This window comes from Anas platyrhynchos, chromosome 2, assembly GCF_047663525.1.
Source record: "Anas platyrhynchos isolate ZD024472 breed Pekin duck chromosome 2, IASCAAS_PekinDuck_T2T, whole genome shotgun sequence".
Lineage (NCBI taxonomy): Eukaryota > Metazoa > Chordata > Aves > Anseriformes > Anatidae > Anas > Anas platyrhynchos.
In genome coordinates, this window is record NC_092588.1 from 94,808,268 (window position 1) to 94,827,716 (window position 19,449).

General features: G+C 37.8%; 1 protein-coding gene across 12 annotated transcripts in view; it reads left to right on the top strand.

Annotated features, from left to right (window-relative positions):
• Positions 1 to 19,449, top strand: part of HIVEP1 (HIVEP zinc finger 1) — a 128,419-nt gene that overhangs the window by 95,149 nt on the left and 13,821 nt on the right. For 10 of the 12 annotated variants that reach the window (XM_027451471.3, XM_027451474.3, XM_072033219.1 and 7 more), the window contains 4 exons: positions 1,192 to 1,373; positions 3,306 to 3,410; positions 12,674 to 13,191; positions 15,987 to 18,230. In XM_027451471.3, the coding sequence (XP_027307272.1) occupies positions 1,192 to 1,373; positions 3,306 to 3,410; positions 12,674 to 13,191; positions 15,987 to 17,156 (1,975 nt within the window). In that variant the 3' untranslated portion in view covers positions 17,157 to 18,230. Of the gene's footprint in view, positions 1 to 1,191; positions 1,374 to 3,305; positions 3,411 to 12,673; positions 13,192 to 15,986; positions 18,231 to 19,449 lie in introns of those variants that run through there. The other 2 variants (XR_005263008.2, XM_038173535.2) reach the window with 2 other exon arrangements.

Below are 19,449 nucleotides of genomic sequence, written 5' to 3' on the forward strand. Positions count from 1 at the left end.
TAGACAAGAGTTCCTATACTGTGGTCTGTGGATGTTGATTTATGTTTCTGAAAAAAATGAAAAGTCACCAGAAGCATGGAGCCATGAGAGTTGAGGGGACATTATGAAATAAAAAACAATAGGCAGTGTGATTCATTTTTTTTCCAAAGGGCAAACATTAATCAGCAGTAAAGACAGCTAGATACAGCCATAAATGTAGCCTATTTTCCTGTATTTCTCTTATGTGATAAATAATATGTATATATTCTGCCATAAGCTTGTATAATTATTGCCAGAGAGGATACAGTCTGGGACAGTCCAGTTGCTGTCTGGAGGTTGCAGAAGTCCTTGTCTGAAAAGTACTGTGGAAATACTTAACTGAGAGTTCCTGTCTATGCACTGCAATATTTTAAAATCAGTTGCCTGGTATGAGTAACAGTTTCTTTAGCCACAGTGTTGTGCCATGTACAACATCTAATAAAACATATTTTCTAGTCGGAAAATGTGCCAGTGACACTTCTAAAAGTTCTGAGTACGAATTGTATATATTTTATTGTTCTAGTAATTGGTAATGGGCTCTAGGGCTTTCCATTGATGGATTTTTGTTTTGAGCCCAGTCCAGGCTAGGAGTTAAGCTATTACCAGCCACCCAGATAAAACATTGCTATGTGCCTCAGGTCAGCTCCAGACGTTGCAGGAACCAGGTCTCGGTTTGCTGCCCTTGAGTAGAGAGGTGAATGGTGGAGTTCGGTCTAAGGCACTTTTTCCATCAAGAGACAGCCCCAAGAGGTTGAGTCCTGAGCACATGAACAGGAATGTTTAAAGACGTCCCCACTGTCATAACTGATGTTGTTCCTTCTCTGCATCCAGCACAGAGCATCAGAGGTGCTCCTTTTAAAGCTTTCTCATGGTGCCCAAACTCACTTCCAAGAGCTGACATTTTTTCAAAGTATATTCCCGTGTTGCAAAGAAGAAATTTGAAATCTTGAAATGCTTAGTATCAAATGGCACCTTTATTAAAAAAGATATACCATTAATCCTAAACAAGTCCATGATTATGAGCTTAAGAAATAAATGCACAAGTAGAAAATAGTTTCGTTTTGTTCTTTTCATATTTTACATATTTTTTTTAATTTAAGAGATTATGGTTTCTAACTAGATTTCTTTTTTCCTTTACACCTAATTCCCTTATTCTTTTGATGCTGTTACTAGGTACAAGTCAAATGAAGACTATGTGTATGTTCGGGGGAGAGGAAGAGGGAAATACATCTGTGAGGAATGTGGAATACGTTGCAAGAAGCCCAGTATGCTGAAGAAGCATATTCGCACACATACAGATGTCCGTCCTTACCATTGCAATTACTGCAACTTCTCCTTCAAAACTAAAGGTAGAGGTTGGTTTTCAGTGTACATTTTTCCCCTGTTTTTTCTTCATCGTTAAAGCACAACTCTTTTCTTTTCAAATTTGGCTACCTATAAGCCAAAGAAGTTGCTTCTTTGTGGAGTTTGTTGACTAATATTTCTAGGATTTGAAGTCTCTGATCTCCTTCTTTTCCTTTGTCTTCTGTATGCTTATTCAGATAATCACACCTTTATATGAACAAACTGTGTGGCATGTTGTGGTAGATAAGAAATTATGTTGGAAAAAGAAAATATGGTGAAAGTTATGTCCCTCCTGTGTAGGGATGTGAGCACAGTTTTAAGTCCCCACTGATGATCATTCGGACATGACATTGGCATATTTTGCACTCCTATTAGCACTCAATTTAAATGTTCCAGTCAGTAAATTGACATTTATTAAATTATTATATTAAAATGATTTCTGTCTCCTCAAAGGACAAAGTTCATTTTCCGCTTGACCTTATAAGACCCAAAGATGGACCCCTGCTTTCTAAAGCCTGTTTACACAAGTATGTAAATGCGTCCAAATTTAAATAGGAGGTGAGAGACAGGATACGTTCATAGCCAAAATACTTTCAGTGAAAAATTCAAAGCAGTAAAGTTTTTCTGAGCTTTGAACATCTTTTAGTTATAGTTTCCCCCAGCTATAACCTCAGAAACGTTTGTACTTTTAGTGGGCTTGAGACTACTCAGCAGTTAGGTGGAAAACTTTCAATAAATAACACAGGATTGCAGAAAGTGGGATGGATATTTTTCAGATGTGTTCAAACCTAACACTGCTTCCTGACACTCTGGGGTGTCATATTGCTTTGTTGCACCATCTTTAAGATGAAATACTGGATTGTGAACCCAATAAATTCTGTTACAGTTTTTGCTGAGTAGGCTTGCTGGCCCGGTTCAGGTAATTGAGTTTTACCCATATAAAAATCTCCCTTGCTTCAGTTGTAGAAGATGCTTGTACTTGGTTCCTGTTCTACAGTTGCTGTCATGGCTGCTGCCATTACTAGCAAAGTTAGATGCAGAGCTAAGTGCTTGAAGCTTAGTAAACTACCCTTCATGAAAGAACAATGATTTCAAAGGCAATAATTTCACACAGATGGTAATTTTGCTATTTGTAAGTCAATAGCAATACCATATAGCTTCATAAGAAGAAATGCAAAATTTGGGCTAAGTCCTAACCTTATTTCAAAGTGGGAATTACATATTCTATAACTATAGAAGAGTCTGTATTTCACCCACTGTAACTTTCATTTAAATGTCTCAAAGAAACTGTTTTTGTAAGATAATATTGTGTAAAGTGAGTTGTTACTTATATACATTCAACATACTCATCAATTATAACTCTCTAATCGATTTTAACTTTTTTTTGGATGATATTTGCCATACTTTCTTTCCAAAGGAAGAGGGAACAGTAGCTCATGGAGCCTCTCAGTAGATATGCATTGATTTTTGAGATTGAAAGCAAATATTTTCAGGCTCTTATTATGGATAAAATTAATCTCGTTATTTAGGTTGGCAGTGGAAATGATAGAAACCATCACATACTAAAAGAGCTGCAGGATATGAACTTTAGTTTCACATGGTAGTTTTCTGTCAATATAATTTTGAAGACTGAATCAGCCTTTATTTATATTTATCAGAAAGACTTGAGGGATGTTTTACACACATGCAAAATGCATCATTTTCTGTGATTTCCACCCTATTCTATTTCAGTAAAGAACTGAGCCTGGGAACTAGTAGCATTCATGATGATGAATCTGCCATAGCCCTTGATAAACTTACATTGAGGGGTAAGGCTCTGTCAGGTGTTCAATTAAATTATACAGTTGGTTGTAAATGTAACTGAATGAGTTGTGGATGTATGTATATTGGTGTATATTTGTATAGTCAAAGAGTATTTCATTTTTGGTTTCTTTTTTCCTAAGGAAATTTGACAAAACATATGAAGTCAAAGGCACATAGCAAGAAATGCATGGATTTGGGAGTCTCAGTAGGCTTAATAGATGACCAAGATGGAGAAGAAGAATTTGGTAAGAATTTAAAATCTTTTCTGCATTGTGGTATTTATTTTATAATCCTGGTGTCTTACCCTTTCTTTTCCAAAGCTTTTAAATTCTTGTAGAGGGAAAAGATACAGTGATAAAAATCTTAGAAGCTAGTCAAAGAGAACAAAAAATATTGGAAAAACCTTCACCAAAATAAATGACAAACATATGCTAAACATACTTTGCTGCTGAATTTTTCACAGTGCTATGCAGTTTATCTTTATCAGTTTCACAGATAAATATGAGAAGATTGAAAGTACCAGAAGAACAGCTGTGTCTAGGGGGAAAAGAAAAGGAAAATGTAGTATTTTTTGAAAATAGTTGTGCATGAAATTGTCAAACTTTTGAATACAAATTTTGTAAATTGTATCAATAACACACCCCACAGAAATACATATATATGCTGAGTTCTTTGCACAGGCTTTTCAATGAGGCTGATTATCTTCAGGTATAGAGTGCTGTCCTTCACAAATAATTGGGCATAAATCAACAGATTTTCAACCTGTTTTTCATCTTGACCTGTTCTACTCTTCCATTAGCGCCGAGAGTATTATCAAGATTACTTGTTAATAATTGAAATTCTGCACTTTCTGCATACCAAGACCACTCTACTGAAAAGGAGGTGAGATTGAGGACAGTCAAGGAGGGCCACGCTGGGGTCATGTAGGCTTTGCTCAGCATGGTAAGAAAGATGTAGCTGCATCAGCTGCAGTGAGATGTAAGACAGGTTTTTGTGTTAGGACTTCAATTTGGGTCTCCACGTGTCTTGATGCAGTGGAGGCATTTTCTGCTTCCTCCCACTTCTCAACAGGGATTTGAGTCCTGTTGCCTTGCCTTGTATTTTTCTTTTTTTTTTCCAGTGGAATAGTTTATTAGATTGTAGATGATGTTTTGAGAAACAAAAGCAGTGGGATATTCATTTAAACAGTAAAGGGCAAGAAGGATAAATGCACTTGCTCCCATATGACAACTGCTAGTAGAATAAGAGAATCATCTTGAATCTAATTCTAAATTATGTTGGGTATATGACTCAACTAGGATGATTCAGTTCTAGGTATATAGTGCACTACATACTAATAAACTTGCATTTTCTATTTTTAGCGTTGTTAGTTATATTCCTTTTTAGTAAGGTTAAAACCTTTTTCCCCTTTGCAGCTGAGGTACCAAACAACACAAAAGATAGGCAGCAGGACAATTTACTATCCTTTCCTCACAAATAAACGGTGTTCATTAACATTTTCAGCATTTGCTTGACAGAAAAATTGTCACCACTTTTTTAAACATTATTCTGTAGCTTTCAATGTTTTATTCAGTTTTGTAAACCACAAAGTATGTCCATTTTCTAGGAACTGAAAATATTTTATTAAGTTGGTATTCCCAATTACATACATGTGCAGTTATAGTGTAATGGTTATTGTTTAAAATGTTGATTTTTCAGTAACATCCTGTAGAAATAAGCCATTTTAAACAGTTGTGGAAAGATTGTTCTTCTTTGTCTCTAACTGAAAGTGTCCTTATATATTGTGTAATGGTCTATTACAGGTGTATTTAACCATACTATAAATACGCTATATATTCCCTGAAATACGTTCTTTGTTTCAGCACAGTAGTTACTTAATAAATTAAAATATTGTATTTTGAGGAAAAACAGCAAACAGGAAAAACAAAAAACAAAACAAAAAAAAAGACAAACATTTGCTAGGGTTTGCCACTAATTGCATGAAATTATTCCAGAGATTCAATTTTAAGGCTGCAGTGCATTTTTTTTCCAAACAAAACAGGGAACACTTTTTTTTTTGTTTGTTTGTTTGTTTGTTTGTTTGTTTTTAACTGAGAACCCAGAAACAAACATCAACTTGGTGATGAAATCCCTATCTTTATGATCTATTCTAATCCCTATTTTATATGATCTATTATGATATTTATGATCCCTAAATGATCTGGCTCAGGTACCCATAGCAAAACCAGCTGTGCAGCACAAAGCTCAGCACAAAAAAATCCCATCCAAGAAGCAGGGTAATTAAGCCCATGACAAACACGTGTCTGCCACAGCCATCCCAGTCCAGCCTATCTAGCTGCTGCACAACACAGTGTATTTACAATTATCGGTGGACATTCAATGAGTAGCCGTACATTTCAAAAATATGATTTAATCTCTCAGCTCACCTAGCTGCATGGGAAGGTGTTTCTTATGATAATTCAGAAACTTTCTGTTGGCCCATCTCTAAAGCAGAGCCAGGAGGAAAACAAAAAGTGCAAATTATTTGCATATATATTTTTTTTAATTTTAGATGGTTCTGCTGTACTCTCTGAAATCCCGTACATACTAATCTTCTGGTTGCATTTGAATGTGACTGTTTTTTGAGGCATGTAGGCAGTCTCCTTGCATAGTGAAAAGGTGGCTTCAACCACCTTTTGGCTTCCCTTCCCGAGGGCAACCTGGCAGGGTTTGTCTGCAGGGCATCCCCTCTCCTGGCAGGGCTGGGCTCAGGGAAGGAGTTCCCTGCCAAAGACAGAGGTCTGCGAGGTCCAATGGCTTTCCTCAGTTGGAAAATAATGTGAGATGATGTGAAGAAAGGTACAGAAAATCTGATAAGAAATAATTATGACCTCGGGGAAAAAAATAAAATCTTTGCTGTAGGCTGTGCAAGGTTGGCTGGTTTCCTGACCTGCAGAATGTCTGTGTCTAGTTTCTTACCCAAATACGGATTGTTCTTATGGCAATAGAAATGTCTACACCTTTCATTAAAATAACTAAGCTGTATATCTGTATATCTTCTGTCAGACTTTGAATTAGAGAATTCATTTCAGAGTTAGCAAGAAATTTAACAAAACCACCAACCTTTTACTGCTAAGGAATTTGGCAATTCTACTTTTATGCATTTTTTAAGCATAGTCATGATTTGAATGTATCAGATTTATATCAGAAGTTAGCTTAGCCCTGATGGTAGTACACATAATGAACACACACACATTGAGTAAGGAGTGCAAAACTGTACAGTCCTGAACACGGGCATGCACACATACAACCTGTTTTTTCAGTAATCTGAGAAGCTGAAATTTTGTTGTGCTGTCTCATCTAGGGAAAGCAAAAAGAGATGCCCTCTAGCTGTTGGAGAATATATGTGATCAGAGCTCTTAACATAGCAGTCTTTGTATGTGGACTTGTCATCATCTGGGTATTAGTAAATACTTTCTGGCCTGGCTTTTTGTGTTTAAAACTATGCCCTTACCCATTTATCTTTCATCTTCTGCTCTGTGGAATGTTCTTGTCACCAAAATACAGGGTTACAATGTAAGGAATGTTAATATCTGAATTAAATTGTCAGATGAGGTGAACTGCTTAGTGTGATGGACTGCAACTGGGGATATCCTCTTTTGCTGTGTTAACATTTTGCTATGCAGTCTTAAAAACAGCAATTTGTCTTCAAATTAAAATAATTATTAACTTTAAACTCATAATACTTCATATGTAAGCTAATGCATGAGTGGTAGGGTGTGCCTAAGTAAATGTGAAGATGAGTTACTAAATAATGAAGCCTGTAAATGGGGAGAACTTGTTTAAATTGTATATAGAAAACAATATCCAGAAACATTCCAGATGTACCTATAAGAAGGCCTAATTTTAAGTTTCACGTGTCTTACATAGATATATATCTACACAGAGTATAAAACTCTCATTTTCTGCAATATTAAATAAACCCTTCTAAAGATACAGTGTTTCTAAGTTAATTAGCTATATATTATTATCATAGTGGATCTTAAATTAGTTTCCATGGCTGTTCATTAGCTTAATCATGACTCACTGTGTTTTCACTGCACCTGCATATAAGTAAAAATAAATGAAAATTCTTGTAATAATATCCTCCTTTTGTAAGTAGAATGGAAAGCTGTTTCTGTGTTACTCACATGATTTTTTATTTATTTTTTTTTTTTTTTAGTATCACTGCCTAGTATTCAACTAGATGTATATTAAGTATGCTGGAGCCTTACACCTACAGCCTGAGAATAGACTAGCTAATGGTAGGGTGGATTTACAATATATAGGTTACCCTGGAAGATTTAGGCATAAATAATCTCTTTAAGGAAACAGAGGTTACTCTTATTTTTTTAGGTTATTTTTACTTTATTTTCCATATTCTTAGGAGTAAAAATCAAAAGCTTGCTTTTTTTTTTCCTTCTCTTTTCTGAGGAGCACTGGCTATTACTAGTCTGAATTTAACCCAGTAGATGTCACTATGAGTCCTGTGTGGTGATGATGAGCAGTGGACAATAGCTGAAGCAAGACTGAAATCAGCCAAGTAAAGCCTGTGAAAGGACTTGCAAAGACAAGGAGACAACACGTTTGGATATAGATGCTACCATTGTTTCACCCAGCAGTATTTTGTTTACCCTTACTTTTTAAAATTTGTTTGAATGGTTGTGGAACAGTCCGTTGCAAGAGTAATTCAATAGGCAAAAGGGAAATCTAAGGTTGTATTTGTTTAGAAAAATACAGAATGTGTTAATAACATACAGACCTTACTTTTAAGTTAAGTTTATATGATACCGTACTCAAAATATTTCTGCCTTTATTGTCATCTTGTATATATATTTCTTAAATTTGATGGAGAAGAGAGAGAGAACAGATACATTGTTACTAAATGCTTTTATATAGATTTTATATTAATCCGTAACTGAAGACACTTACACCATTTGAGTTGATAAGCACTGCTTTAAATTACTCAAGTGCTAAGAGCCTATAGATTTAGTACAGAGAAAATCAATGATGGAAATAGGCAGTAGACAACAGATACTTAGTAAAATGTCTTTAATCTGTATAAGCAGATCTAATAGTGATACCTATACTTAGTCTAAGTACGTGTTTCCATTTGCTTAGAAACTCATAAAACTTACACAATCTGGACTTATATTTTCATGGCTTCATGGCAATGAAAGAACACGAACAAACATTTTGCTCTTCATGTGAAAATCTGCCTAAATATGATCAAGTTATAAGCCATCAAACTCTGTCATTGGATTTGGTGCAGAAACCACTAAGCCTGTAGGACCAGGGCCTGATAAAACTGATCATGTAATGGACTTATTGGTCATAATATGTCAATTAAAATTACAAACTCCTAAGTTTGGATTCTGAAGAATGTTTCTACTGGTACTTTGCAATATAATAGTAACTAGATGACCATTGTTAAAATCATGTACAATAAGGATTCATGTAGGAAAACCTTTGAAATAAGGAACTTTAAAGTACATAGAGAAAGCCCTGTATCAGGTACCTAATTCACAGCATCACGAAAAAAGTAGCATATAGACTTACCAGACACAGGCTGTTTGCTAATGGACATGTTAGGATGCCGATAACTCTGACTGATTCTATTGTGTTGAAGAACTTGAAGGGTTTTTCTTTCTTGCTTTGGGGTAAAGTATTTTAACAGAGCCTTAGCCAATTAGCTCAACACCATAAACAAAATACCTACCTGATTAACGATCTGAGGATTTAAGGACAAAATAAATGAAGCAATAAGATATCTGGGTATGACTTTTGTGTTTACATCACTACATAGGATTAAAAATATTAATTGTATTAAATATGATTAAAGCTGGAATGCTAGCAAAATCCTTGATCAAAAATTGTGTTAGCCTTTCTAGTACACTTTTGTTTCCAGCTGTTACCAATTTTTGAAGCATTTATGTCTATAGTCGAAAGTACCAAGTTTTCCTGCGAAGTCCAGAAAGAAAAGGGCTTAAAAGAAGAGATTGCAGCGGTTGACAGAGGATGAGAGACATTCCTTACTCTTCCATAAGCAGTCTTTATCAAAAATTGAGGCTGTCAGTCTTTCTTCTAAGATGATAAGAGTTACAAATTTGAAAGAGAAGTAGCTTTCATAAAACAGAACAGCTTTTGGGTGTTCTTCAGACATGAGAATTACAGGTTGGGTTCATGTAGGACTTTGGATATGCATTTTCAGTAATGTTTGCAGGCTTCCTAAGCAAAGGTTGGAAATGAGAGAAGTGCAGCACAGCTAGGAAAGTGCTCCGGGAGCCCCACTGGGGACTTCCTTTGCTTGATAGCAGATGTCTTGCTGAATGATATATGCAGAGTGAGTTGAAGAGGCTTTGGATCAGCCATGTGTTGAAGGAAAAGAGCCTTCCCTATTAAGTGTGAAACTTTTCCTTTGTGTTTTTTTTTTCTTTCCTCTTAACAGGGAATTTTCACAGCACAAACTATTTCCTTACATGCTAGTGAATTTGAATTTATGACTTATCCTTTGCTCTAAAATATCCCACACTGATTTACAACCTCAAACAAAGTTGAACACAGAAGCAGTTCTGTTCCCTTTGGAAATTGAGTCATTTCTAGTTATATACATCAGCTACATAAGCACATGGTTGTAATTGTTCATAGTTTAAGATAGGAAGCAAAGAATTATTTTTTTCCCAATTAAAAGTGCAAGGTGATCTGTAGTGGGCTGAGCACAGTTACCAAAATGGAACTGGGCCAGAACTCCGTGGTTAACAAGATGGTGCTTGGGAAAGAGTCTTTCACTGTAATGAGTGGTCACAGCTTCGGTACCTTTTTTGGGTAGACCCATAACCTGCCTGGTTCCTCTGACACCTCAAACTCCAGAATCAGGTCCTCCCACAATTCCACCTCTGTACAGTGAAGCTTAAAGGGATCACTTGCAGAAAAGTTTGGGCACCTCTTGTTTCAGAAGACATACAGGGGTATAGAAGGAAGAGCAGTCCATTTTGCATCGCCAGAGAAAGAAAACACTGATTTGGGGTTTCTTGGTTGTTTTGTTTGTTCGTTTTTCGTCTGATGTTTCCAAAACAGTGTGAGAGTAAGGGAACCACATTCATTACTGTCACCTCACCCACATTGCAGGCTCTGGCCTCAGGTAACCACACTTAAATAGAAGCTGGCAAACTCATAAAGGGTGGAGGTAAGCAGGGAAACAATAGAGGGAAATGATATCCCACAGAGGGATTCCTTTAAGGAATCTGTGTCCCACGCGTGGTTCCCCTTTTCCCTTTCCATGTTTTTTTTTTTTTTTTTTTTTTCTAGAAGGCACATGCAAAAAAAGATATACATAAGCAATGTTTTGTAATAAATCCTGGTGTGTTTTTAAATGTTGATTTTGAAAGGGTAGTTTCATATTATAAATCAGGGAATGTTTGAGTGTGTATTTTCCCTTTAAAAGTGTGGCATCACTCTAATCACTTCAGGTTGTTTCTTTTGCCAATGGAGATAGTCATTCATGATGGAAGTCAACTTCATAGAAAATGTGATTCATGTAGAGAGAGGGAAAGAAAAGAAAAGAAGCAGTAGGATTTCCCAGAGGAAATATAGGTATGTGATGTTGGTAAAGAGAAGAGTACCCTACAGTGAGATCAAAATAGAGAGGAAGTCCAGTCTGAAACCCAAGACTTTGTAACGTTCCATGCATTATTTTACAAGTTGCAAGAAATGTGTTACCCTTTAGATGTAACACATGGAGAAATTTTCAACATCTGTTGCAGAGGCACTGAGTTCATTCAGAACTCAAACATATGTGGAGGTTCTAACATTTTAGATTTGTTTGCTTTGCAAATTACTGTTGAAGAAATGTTTGTATGAGGAAGAGAAATGACAGAAATACAGAGAAAAACTGTTAAACAACTCTGTGTGGTTTTGCTAATAACATCTTTAACAATCCTACTTCTGATATTTTGGGAATGGACTTTTCTGAATTAATTTTTCCACTAAAATGTACTTTGTTCTCTAACAGCTTTGTCTGTAGATGAGAATTTTAAATGAAGACTATATAAAATCCTAAAAAATATTTTTGTTAGCACCATTCCAATGACCTAGAGGATTTAGCATATTTTTAATAACATTTCAGTTTCATGCCTGCTGTAGTAAATGTAGAAAATCTACAGTTTCCATATTTAGTTAATATACAAATTACTGTGTAGGCAAAGAGGGGCAAAGTCACTACAGGGGAGTTTTTTCAAAGAAGCTATTAGTCTTGTTCCTAATTGCACTGCTCATTTGAAAGGCTTGTAGTGGTAGGTAGCTTTTTGAGAGGTAGCTCAATTAAACCCATTTATTTTACCTGGAGCTCAAGAAGCTTATTTTGGTTTTGGTAGCATAGCAGCCTAATATATTTGTCATACCTTCTCCTTCTTGTAAAAGTCTCATTTTTTTCAGGGTCATTCATTCTGATGGTAAGCTATTGTGTAGATTTCCCTAGAACAGGACCTCTTATTTTAGCTAACCAGCTGCCACTGATTTTGCAGAGCCAAATGATTTTTATGCTGGTATTTTTGGGGGAGAGCTTAGCAGACAGACCTTTAATCAAATACGAAATATTAGTGCATCCAAAGCATTTTGTCTTCTATAAAATGTGATCCCAGACAGTCCGACTTGGAATCAGATACAGCAGATGAGATTTTGTCTCTTTACTAGAGAAGATTCTTTCTTTCCAAGTTATGATATAGAAGGAGGTTAAAAGCTGCAGTAGAGCTGTATTTTGTAGAAAAATGTACCAATAGCCAGCAGAAAGTATTTGATCCAGTTTGGCTTTAAGATGTGAAGTCAGGAGAGTTTCTTCTTATTAATAAAATTTCATGCATCAGTAAGTTTTTATACTTACTAACGCATGAAATTTCTTGCCTCCTAGGACATCTTTGGTGACTTGCTCATAATCCTTTCAAAACAGCGAAGTGAAGAAATCTGGTATGGTCTAATTTTGATCTCTTGCCTGTTAATGAGACAGATTCCTGACTAACAGCCTCCAGTCTTTCTGTTTGTATCTTTCGAAAATTTTTGCAGCAGTGATTCATATTAGGTACAAGGACACCCACTTATGAGTCAGAACCAGCTAGAGAATATCCCACAGTGAAGGATGGCAGACAAGCTTCGTATGTTGTCAGTAGGAACCTAATGAAGCAGGAATCTGCTTGCTTCTCCTCAAGCGAAAGAGTGAAGGGTGACTTTGAGCAAACAACTATACATAGCTTAAAACAGACAAATACAAAAGGTTGAAAACAACACAAAAACAGAAGATGAAAGATTATGTAACTGTAGAATTAAATATGTACACTGAAAAATCAAAGTGACAATTTTCTTGGTTGTTTTGATGCAATGTGACTGAAAAATGCACATGTCCTAAGTTTTTTTGGTGTTTCTACCTTTCACCCTTCTATCTCTTTCCTAATTTGTCTGCGACCTTCATTGGCTTAACTTTTAATTCTTACTTTTGCAGGTGAGAAACAAAGATTTGGCTGTGACCGGTCAGGGTTTGATGCAGAGGAGTCTGATGGTGCAGATGAAGATGAAAATGACAACGAAGATGATGATGAAGACAGCCAAGCCGAGTCAGTCCTATCCACAACCCCCTCAGTGACAGCCAGCCCCCAGCATCACCCCTCTCGACACGGCTTGCAGGATGCCACAAGTGCTGATGAAGATACCAGACTGCCAGACTGCTTTGCTGGGGTTCACACAGACTCAATGGATGGTCTACCAAAAGCACTGCTGACAAAGATGACTGTCCTTAGCACGGTGCAGTCAATTAGCAGGACCTCCAGGTCGCCAGTGGAGTTCTCCCACCAGGAAGCACATGAGGATAAAGCCCAGGAGAGAGGAGCAGGTCCCCAAAATGCTAGTGCTGTGCTGGCAGATGTCGCTCCTACATCTCCAGGTCACCAGATGTCTGTGGATTACCCTGATCCAGAAGCAGCTATGGGCCACTCCTTAGTATCAACTGCAGTTCTTACAAAGGTAGGAGTGTCCAACTCAGCGGGAAAGAATAGGATTTTAAAGATAAATTTAGAGACTTTTCAGAGATCAAAATGTTTGCCTTTCCCTGTATTCTTAGAGTTGTTGGCTGATGCTTTAAAAGAGTTGAAAGTGATTGAAGTACAGGCTGTAGAAACAACAATGTCGTGGGAGCACTGTTTTTTAAAATTCTGTAATTTTGATACAAAGGATTACTTGGAACAAGGTCATTTCAGCTGAAGTCTGGAACTGGTAGATTGTGTTACTAATGAGAAGGGATATAAAAGATATGTGGAATGAACATATGGTTGTGGTTATGAAGTTTTCAGTGGAAAGTGATAGAATTCAGAAGTCATTTCACTTCGAAATATGACAACAGAATTATTGGTAGCTCCTAAGGGAAATTAATCTAGTCCCAAAGGTTTCTGCCTTATCACTGTAAAAAAAAATACAAATGTGCAGTTGTTTATCTCTCCTCCAAATATGCTTAAGCAGTAGAATTAGAAAGGATCACCATATGTTCAAGGAAGGTAGGAGATTGCCCTTGCACAATAGCAAAAGGAGAGACAAGCACAGATCCGAGATCTGAGTTACCGATGCCATCAGTTTTCCCCAAACTGAAAGAATGTTTTGGTAACAAAAGAACTGATTGCCCGTGCCTATTCTAGACATAGAGCTCTTCAGAGCATGAGGAAAGACTAGGTCAGTCTATGCGCAGGACTGCAGGTGTATTCAGTAATGTTTGCAACCGGTGCTGGAAAGCACAGAGGGAAACCAAAGGAAACTGGCAGGTATTAGGGATTTTACAATTCAACAATATTTTAATGGACTTTAATGGGGACATTTTAAATCATACACTTGATTGATCCTAATGATATCTCTTGAAAGTTTTGAATTCTTGCTGCGACCATGAAGGCAGTAGGGCTTCCCAGAGTAGTGTTCAGAAAAATGTGATGCAAAATATTCAATGGTTTAAAATAAAGGAGTAATTACTGCATTCTCTGTGATGAATTTACAAGCAGTATATGCATGCAGTTACAGAAAAATAAGCAGCAGGAAATTTTCAAAAGCATAAACAGTAAGTAAAAATTTCATTATAGTTTAAGTACTCAGTAGCTTGTTTGTTCTTTGAAAATCTCTTTTACTGAATTTATTTAAAAAATAAGAGAATGAACTGTGGACAAGGAAAAAAAGTAAAAATTATTGCTGCATTTCATTGTATGACACATGTTCATTCCTACTGGTAAGAACTGTGAGTCCATGTAGTAGGTTTGAGTTGGAGCGATTTTGTAGTAGGACAGGAAGTAAAATGCATTGGTCTCTGGTCACTGCAGCCAGCTTCCACAAAAGGTAGGAACATAATTTGTGTTTTGTATTTTCAGCTGTTGCCAATAGATACCAAAAAGACATTTGACTGATTTTACTCTCTCGTCAGATAGAACCACTGAAGGCTTAAGAAAATATTCACAGAAATGAAAGTGTTAAGGCCTTTTTTAATATAGCTGTAATGATTCTCCACATTAATATGTAAAAGTCACATATATGAATATACAAGGCAGTAATTCCTTATGAGTCAAGCACCTCCTTTCCTAGACCAAATGAAAATGGTATCTGTGGGTCTGATATTTAATCTATACTCTGCTCCTGTTGTGTGTATTTGTGGATCCAACCTCTTGCCATCGAGACAAGGGGTCAAGAAAGTTCAGGGAGGCTTTGTGTTCCCTCAGAAACACCTGTACCAGCTTAATGAGGATTTCTTGTGAGCTGTCATACAGTACTTAATCCTGAGATAGATTTTGACTTCCTTCTGCCATGTGTCTTCCCATTTAGACTGTATGACACTGCATGGTCAATAGATTGTGTTCTCCTTTAACCAATACATTTCCTACTAGCAGTTTTCAAAAGCATTTCTGTTACTATTTTGTTTTTGTGCCTGCTCTAGAGTGTTCTTCAGAGTTTGGTCAAAGCCACAGAATTACGATTTAGGACTACACAAACCAAATTAATATTGCACTACTCTTTATGTATTGGAATACGCCTACAATGAAAAGATATTGCAAGACTGCAATTGCAGTTTAAGACTTCTTGTTTTAGGTGTTTTTAGGAAAGGAGTTTGCCAGCCTTGGTCAGTAACAGAGGCTGTATGAGAAGAAAAGGGAGCATATAATACGATTATTGGTCCAGGTCTGTGCATGGAATCAAGGCAAGCTGGGGCAGCTATGGGATGTGGATCCTTAATCTCACTCCAGTATTCATCAGTCACATCAGCCTCCATGGATGCTGCAGTTGTCATCCTTCTCTTGTAATTTCTTATCACCTATTTTCCTGTTTAGAATAATACATGGATAAACATGCTGTAATGCTGTCCCTGCCTTTCAGAGGCTGCAGTGTCTCCAGTAAAGGATCTTGGTGCATCAAAAATGCCAGCCTATTTAACCATTTTGCCTGAGGTGTTTTCCACAATAAACAGCTCTCCAAAGCCTTCTCCCTCTTAAAGTGAAACATGTACAGAGGATATTCAACAATGTTCTTGAGTACTGGTGCTCCAGAGAAATGAGCCAGGGTAATTGTGAGAGGAAAATTCAATTAGTGGGTGAGGAAGGAGTTGAAAAAATAAAGGAAGGAAATTAGTTCATTGTTCAAGCTGGGCAGCATTTACTCTGAACCAGTTTCTTGTTGTTTTTTTCTAAAAGGGAGTGCGAGAGGGTGGGCAGCATGCCAAGCTACCTCACATTTCCGTGTAACTGTAGGGGTAGTGGTGGCCATCCTGTTAACGCGTCTCTCTTGTCCTCTCCCAGAGCACGCCCTCCACCAGCTCCCCCTCATCACCCACAGACCGGGGCATGTGGACCACAGCGGCATCGCCCTATGCTGAAATCCCAGAAGAGAAGCCACCCAGGTGCCCGCTACGTGCTGCCAAGTTGAGGACTCCCGAGACCCACCTCTTCAGCCACCTCCCACTGCATTCGCAACAGCAAGCCAAGGCGCCCTACAGCATGGTACCGGTAGGGGGTCTTCAGGTGGTCCCCGCCGGTCTGGCCACCTACTCCACCTTCGTGCCAATTCAGGCAGGGCCAGTGCAGCTCACCATTCCCGCTGTCAGTGTAATCCACAGAACTACAGGCGCCCTCAGCGAGGCGGGTTGTGCTACTTCTAGCACTGCCGCAAATCCTGTCGGGGTTGCCGAAGTGAACAGCATCGTGCCATATATTCCCATCGGACAGATCAACATGCCAGGCATCCAGGGTCTCAACACGCCCAACCTGCAGTCTCTTCCACCCCTCAGCATGGAGACGGTGAATGTCTTAGGCCTGACAAATACGAACATAGCCCCCCAGATGCACCCTCCAGGAATTACTCTGAATGCTGTGGGCCTCCAGGTTTTGGCTGCCAGCGCTTCCCCGCAGGGCAACCCCAGCCCTCAGGCACACATCCCGGGCTTGCAGATACTGAACATCGCCTTGCCTGCCCTCATCCCCTCCGTCAGTCCGGTCAGCACAGATGGTCAGGGAGCCTCTGAAACACCAGCCACAGGCAGCAAAGCCGGTGACGTTCCGCAAGAGCCTGTTCCTGCCAGCTTCCCCACCATCAGCAAGGTGGCCAGGGCTGCTTCTCCTCAGGTGGTCCCCAGTGGCCAGCGGTACAGCGGGAAGAGCCTTGCAGAGCCTGCCTCTGCAAGTGACTACAAAAGACTCAACAGACCAGGGAAAGCAGATGCTGAGAAGACTGACCTCGCAAACCATGTCAAGCCAAAGTGCAACATCTCTTCGGTTCAGGTCAAAAGGGCTTCCCCGGCAGAGCCCTGCTTAAAGGTGAATTCTGACGTTTTGAGCAAGTCCCCAGTCCATCAAACTGTCTCTCCGGATAGACAGGTACACAGGCCAACAGCATTGCCCCGGAGGCAAAATACGGTGCAGTTTAGTGATGGCAGCAGTGACGATGAGGATAGACTTGTAATAGCAACCTAGTTTTTGTTTTCCATTGTGTTTCTTTTTTTTTTTTTTTTTTATAACACTTACAGGTTTCTTTGCAAACCTTCCTTTCCTTAAAGCACATTTTTCTGACACAAACTCATTACTAATATTTGTGCAATCATGAACTCTTGACCAATAATTGTTGTTTCTTGTCAGCTCCAGCCATTTTTGTACATGTTGTATAGACAATTGTGCCTTTTTGGAGTTTTATGTTTAGAAACTTGTACAGATTGTTGAATATATATATATAAAATATATATATATAAAATATGTATATTAAAACCAGGTAGTTGCTTGTGTTTAGTAAGTAAACATCTTATGTCAGATAAATAAAGGATTAAATTATATGTTGCACTGTTAAATGTAAATTTTTATGGCTGTGGGACAAAGTTTCTGTGTACAGATCTAGTATGTAAAACTCCATATTTATTGTATCCATATTAGTCTTGGAAAAGGGTCTGTCCATCTTTCTTGTGTAAGACGGTAGCTTTACACTTCAAAGAGAAATACAGTATCTGTGTTATGAAATATTACAGTAAAATTTTGTTTACTGACTTTACCATTGCTTACGTTGTACCTTCTTGATGCAGCCTAGTAGGTGGAGAGGCACTCGATTCGTTCATTGTAGTATCATTCCAATTGCTTGCAGCTTGAAAGGATTTGCTGACGGTATATGTCCACATGTTTTCATCTGCCATAAGAGAAAGAGTATGTTCTTCAGGCACTTGGAGGAGAACCTTCCATTTCAAAACATCGGTGATGATAAAGTGGGGAGGGAATCCTTCAACTTTTTGTACAGTGAGCATCCATCTGCCCCATTTTTTCTTCTTCATAACTGAAAATTTTAGAACTTCCCTGAGGAAAAATAGTAAGAGGGTCAAGATGAAATATTTTTCATTTGTAATCTTGAACTATAAAGCCGTTTTTTATCAAAATTAAAATATTGTTAAGCAAGAAAATAATAATTTTGTGTGTTCTTAATTGCAAAACCTGCCAAGATGTTAGTTAAAATGCCACTTGCTGTAGTAAGGATTTTGCATTAAAAATTACTATCATCTTCTGATAAGACTTCGTTTCACGTAGTCTTCATTTACAGCTAGACAAAGTTAATTGCTCCCTAAATAAGGCTTTGTCTTACTCATTCAGGGAAAAAAAAAAAGAAAGAGAGTTTTTACGCATACAATTAACATGCCATTATATCAACAAACTCATTATTATGGGCATCCAAGGCATGGATGGATCCCAGAATAATGCAGCTGGAATGCAATTTGAAGTTACCATGAAATTTTTAATGTGTTCAGCTGCTTCAAGAAAGAAGTCTGACATGCTGTAGGGCCACACATCCATGGAAGTTTCATATTGACCTGGGATTCATGCTGTAATTTTCAAATCCAGTTGTTTTTTCTGCTATCCCTAACGTTGCATTCTTGCAAAAGTTTATAAAATCTATTTAACAAACAAGTTCCAGTAGAAAACTCAAAGATGTAAATTCAAAGCAGCATCACCTTTGTGAAAATAACAAGGATGAGCACACATAAAACAGCTGGAGGAAAAGGGTGGGAAGCAAAGCTTGAAAACATCAGGAATGAAGCTGAATGTGAGCTAGGCTGTGTTGTTCACAGATTAACTCCCATATCCAGCTCAAAGAGGTAATTCATACCTCATATCACTTGTATTCAAGAACAGCAATATTCAAGATCCTACCTTACTTCGGCTTTTGTACTATACTCACATTGTACCCATTACATTATTCCATTACAGTGTGTTGTAAAACTGTAGGTGATGTTGAGTGAATTTATTAACTTTCAGAAAGAGCACTTCAGGACCAGAAAATCATTCATATTACTGTTATTATCATCAAATTGTACTAGTCCAGCAATTAGAAATGCACGTACTAGAAAGGAGAAATTACTCTTGTTTCAGACATGAATGTTCATATAATTCCTGATTGTGTGGAGCCTCAATGAGGCCTGAGCACCTGAACTACAATGCGCTCCCAACGCACTTTGAAGTTAGTGAGAGTTAAGAGTACTCAGCGCCACACAACATTGGACTTCAAAGTTGTGAGTGTCTTGTGTGCTACCACTGTAAAATGTCACTGTGCTTTTTTATGTTATTTTTATATGTGTGTAGTGATGTCAAGATGTCTTGCATCGTTATCATTTATACTAAATGTGTGAAATTACCTCAACCAGCCAAAGTTAAACAAACCCATTGCTGAATTACATATGCATTGAGAGCCTGCAACTGACTTGTGCTAGTGGAACTAAGTGAAGGCTTACTGTTA